Raw genomic sequence first — 5,039 nt, forward strand, 5'->3', positions numbered from 1 at the left:
TGAGTACATGTCTATATTGAACAAGTGTTTACATACCTAGCAGGGCCAGGCCTTATGTCAGGTGAGTATATGCGTGTATATATATATATAACATAGTAAGCCCTATGGGAGGTATGTACACATCTATATCTAATAGGGTTGGATCCTATGCGAGGGAATACATCTATATGAGGCTGGGCCCATCAAAGGTAAATTCATATGTAAGGACAGTGACCATTGTGACAGTGACCATTGTGCTCAGCTGCACCCACCCTCCTTTTACTTGGGGATTGCAGACTTCATCACACTAAAAAAGGTGGGCAGCTTTTACAAACTTTATATTGTAATTATTTTCTGTAAAACCACCAACAAATCTCAAAATTCTAACCAGCTGGCAAACACAAAATCCGAAAGTGCAAGAAATGGCTGTCAATGCACCGATGGGGGAGAGAGAACGCTCACATACCGCTGCAAAAGAGGGACAGTCAGTGCACCAATGAGATTACCTCACCAATGTGGGGGAAAATTGCCTTCACTACCTGAGAGGGGCCCTCATTACTCCAATAGAGGAAGAAGGGCCATTACTACTTCAATCTGGGGCCCTCACTGCTCCAATAGAGGAAGAAGGGCAGTCACAGATTCGAGGTGGAGGACACAGGCTATCCCTGCCATTAGTGCTCCAGCAGAGGAGAGAACTGTAATGGCTGCAATGCCAGCTCAGCCCTGTGAAGGGAAGCCTTGCCTGCCTCCAGCAATAGCAAACATTGGGGTAGAATATGAAGGAGTGCACCAAGACACATAATTCACCCCTTTAATGCAGGATGAAGTGGAGACAACATTGGCCACCATGAAGAATTCAACTCCACTGAGAGAAACCTCCAGCGTCCTATTCTTCCTCCAGCTGCTTTAGTTTATTGATCATGCTAAAACTTTGTTTCCAGCTTAAATAAATACGCAGAGGCCCTGGGAGTTCTCTCAGGCCTGTTCAATAATATGGACAATGCTGAAACAGAATGTGAAATTCAAGAAATTTCAAAGGATAGTAAATAAAAGAGTAGAGACTGATTGGGACCCAAATGCTAAAGTTTCTGTACAACCGGTAAGCAATCAGCACAGCCAAGAGTCAGTGTCCTTCAAAATTAAATAAGGGGTTAGGAGGGCCTCCAACTTATGGAAGGTATGGGGTGAGTGTTGGCTGCCACCATTCCTATAGGATTAGGGGTGGAGCACCACTGCAATATTGGGAATGGATCGGAATCCCTTGTCTTCATAGGATTAGGGAAGGAGCGAATGTCAGAAATCAATGTGGGGGGGGGGGGGGGGATGTTTTGACATCCTCCAATAATGTCAAATTTGGGGTGGGGTAGATGTGTGAACATTTAGGACCTATTTATTAGGATTTCTGCAAATTCTTCCACCGATATACAAAACATTCCAGGCTAGACAAAACATGTTTGAAATGCAGAATTGAGGCAGCAAGTTAAACCTTGCCCTATCTATAGCCACATCTGACTATGACCCATTTCTATATTTTAGATCCTCCCTCAGCTGAAACCCTGGACACTGCAACCATTGCAAAACGCCAAAATGAGATACGAGAGACAGGCGGAGCAGGTAACCAGGGACTGTACGCACTCTGATCTGTCTGATCTCTCCTTTATCTTCCTCACTCCACTATTAATAGTCCCCCAGCCTGTGGTTGGTTTACAGTAACTGAACCAGAACCATGGGCCAGAATTATTCATTGTAACTCAATCACAATATTAACCTCCACAAGAGCAAACTGAGCCCCAGTCCTTCATCCATACCTAGTGCACTCATCTTTCGTGCAGGATCATGCTTTTGTCACTTTCTATTTTAGGTGGAGACTCTCTGATGTCACACGTTGGTAATCCTGAAACGGATTTGCACATTAAAGTCAGATCACAATGCTGCATGAAAAGTATTATCACAGATTAAAGATTCATCCAACCAGCGCAGAGTGCCACCTACATCTGTCACTATAGTCATTCAATAATAAAAACATATTTCATCTTCAAATGGTCATAAATAACTCAGACTATAACCAGAGAGATATTTCCTTGTGTATATTATTTTCATAAAAATAAAAAATAATTTCCCACTCTGGTCACTGGAAAAATAAGCCCCCCTTACCCATTGTTCACACATCATAAATCTAGGGGCAGCTTAGCGGCCATTACAAGATGGCTGTGGCCATCATAGGAACATCTTGACACAAATCACCACCAGGAATATTCCTAATAAAAAAGCTGAATAGTGGAGCTCAGTGTCCCCGCTCCTCGGTTAGGAAGGATGACGACCTCTTCCTATATCCACAGTTCCGCAGCTCCTCCCCGCGCCCAAAAATTGGGTGTAAACTGTTGGGTTGGTTCTTCATGTTTTCTGCACCTTCACTGAAGTGGATGGATGGGAGGACAACTTTCGCTTCTCTGCCTGAAGACGAGCTTCTTTCTTCATCAAATAGGAGGCCATATTGTCAAACACAACTTTATACAATCCACTGAACCTGTTCTCAGGAGACACCACACCTGCAGAATACAAAACCAGTGTGGACTGTTAAGAAGACATTAACATTACAAGATTCATTCAGGTCTCCTCTTTTTATACATAGTATGAAGAAACTTCCCATCCAGCAATTATGGTTATACAATACCGGGTTACAGGTCTGTATAAATGACACAACTGGAGACACTGAATTGGATCTATTCTGGTCTCATCTAGAATAGGTCACTGACTGGCTAATATACCTGTCCCTATAATAATGTTATTACAATCATTAGATACGTAAAGCTTCCATCAAAACAATCTACAAAAGTATTATTATCATACATTCCATTGTAATACAGAAATAGCCAGCAGGATACCCAGAGTCACGACTTACCTTCAAGCTGCTCCCAGTTCTCTTGAATTGTCTCGGACAGTCTATACATATAGCGGTCTTGTGGTGCCAACTGTGAAGAAAACACAACAAACACGTTCACATTTCATCCATATTCCACTATCACGTGCTATGATTTATAATAGAAATGCATTGTGATCAGCTCTAATAAATTGGAAGGTAAGCACTATGGTGGGTGCAACGAGCCACCCTCTCTCAATGTGTTGTGGTTAGTGAAAATATACCATAGGTCCGGAGGCAGGAAGAACTGCTTATTGCCATCAGATGGAAGACTGCATATGTCATTCACATACCTTCTATGATGTCCAATCTATGGTCTGCCAAGCAACCAGTCACAGCTTTTCTTCACAGAAGTGTGAATCCAATATAAAACAGTGAGTTTATATCTCCTATGAGTGTCAATTTCTCAGAAACATATCACTGAAACTACTGTTTATACTGAAAATACTGTTTATCAGAAAATGTATTTCCAAGTTCTAGTTCATCCCATTCCTACTTTTAATTTTCTGCTCCCATTCTTCCTTTGCTCAGTAATATTACACTTCTATATCACTCACCTGCCAAGTACTGTTGCCAAATTTGTAAAGATCTATGGGGGTCTCCTTCACACCTGATAACACCCACAAGGAGACGGAGTCCTCAAAATCCAGGTCCACTGGGGTGTAGGGCACAGAAATATACTGTGTGTGTGTGAGGGTGGGACCACTGGCCACTGAGCACAGGTAGATCCCGGACACCCTGCAAAGACAAAAAATGAGCTCAGATCTGTCCTATTTCTCATCCTCCTGGAGCAATCCATTCCCACCAGTCCTACTCCACCACCCAGAGCCACCTGTATCCAGAACCTGTACACTTCCGCCCCCTAGAGTACCTTGGCATCCTCCCGGGACTCTCCAGCCATCATTAGTCCTAGTCTACCTATAGGGCTCTTCTTGCACCCATGACCAGTCCTAGTTCACTGACTGCAGCAGCCTTTCCCAGCAACCCACCATCTGCCATACAGCAATCCTTTCCACCAGCACTGCAGCCTCCTCCTAAAATCCTACACGATGACTCCCTGGATCCCCCACCCTTCACCTCTTCCCTCAATTCCAATCCATCAGAACACTTCACCTCCTCCAGAAATCTGCTTACTTTTACCCCGCTAGATATTTCCCACCTCATCCAACCAATTGTTCTTCTACCCGTCCCAAGAAACATGCACATAAAGCTACTTACAATGACAATACCCCTGGCCCTAGAACTCCCCCCTATCATCATCTTCAACTACATCATATTCATCCACCAACAATCCTTCTATGCCAAAAACCCTAACCCTGCCACACATAGCCTCTCATCAATAAAGCTGGACACACTACTATCCCGGGAAAAACCTTATCCAGTAATAGCATTCAAACACCCCCAACTTGCCAATCACACTTCTGAGGTACTACAAGCCATGGATGAACACACCCCAGCAGCCAAAACACTAAATAGGAGACACATACCCATCACAAAGTACAGCCAGGTGTTTCCCTCCTGGGGAGCAGCTCAATAGGGACACTGCAAACCTCTGCAAAGAGACAACAAGATGAACTGAGACCTGCGACTTCCACAAAACCTCCATTCTGACAGACAGGGAGAACTCCAGAATGAATTCCAAATTAAAATTCCTCCACTTTTGGATAGAGAGGTAAAGAATACAATTTTTAAACTACCTTGGGCTCCATTAGACCGATTTCCTCTCATTTCATGTCAAATTGATGTTTAACCAGAAAGAAGTCACAACAAATTACCACATACAATAGTTAAATATTTTATATAAGGATCCCAAGCAGAAGGTAGCACATCCAAAAAGTATACAGAGAAATGTGAGACAAAAATGAGGGACTTAGATAATTTGGTAGTGATGACTAGGGACTTTGTACAGTGCTGCGTAATATGTCGGCGCTATATAAATACTGTGTAATAATAATAATAACTTGCTAGTATAAAAGTCGTTACACACAACAGAGGAGTTCTAATTCTTCTCCACACTATAGAAAACAGGAAAACATGATTTTGGCTGGACATGTACAATTAGTTCAAGTGTTCTTTATTTCATTTTGTAATTCAGCTCAGCAAAACTAAAACTTGTAAATAAAAGGCGAAACTAGAATGA

The 5,039-nt window shown here is 42.7% G+C and overlaps 1 protein-coding gene across 1 annotated transcript in view; it reads right to left on the reverse strand.

Annotated features, from left to right (window-relative positions):
* Positions 1-2,055: 2,055 nt before the first annotated feature.
* WDR4 (WDR4 tRNA N7-guanosine methyltransferase non-catalytic subunit) overlaps positions 2,056-5,039 on the reverse strand; it is a gene marked incomplete in the record, with an annotated part of 11,395 nt that continues 8,411 nt past the window's right edge. Inside the window, 4 exon segments of the mRNA XM_072398510.1 lie at positions 2,056-2,528; positions 2,882-2,951; positions 3,457-3,637; positions 4,387-4,451. Coding sequence (XP_072254611.1) covers positions 2,374-2,528; positions 2,882-2,951; positions 3,457-3,637; positions 4,387-4,451 — 471 coding nt within the window.

Source organism: Pyxicephalus adspersus, chromosome 1, assembly GCF_032062135.1.
Source record: "Pyxicephalus adspersus chromosome 1, UCB_Pads_2.0, whole genome shotgun sequence".
NCBI lineage: Eukaryota > Metazoa > Chordata > Amphibia > Anura > Pyxicephalidae > Pyxicephalus > Pyxicephalus adspersus.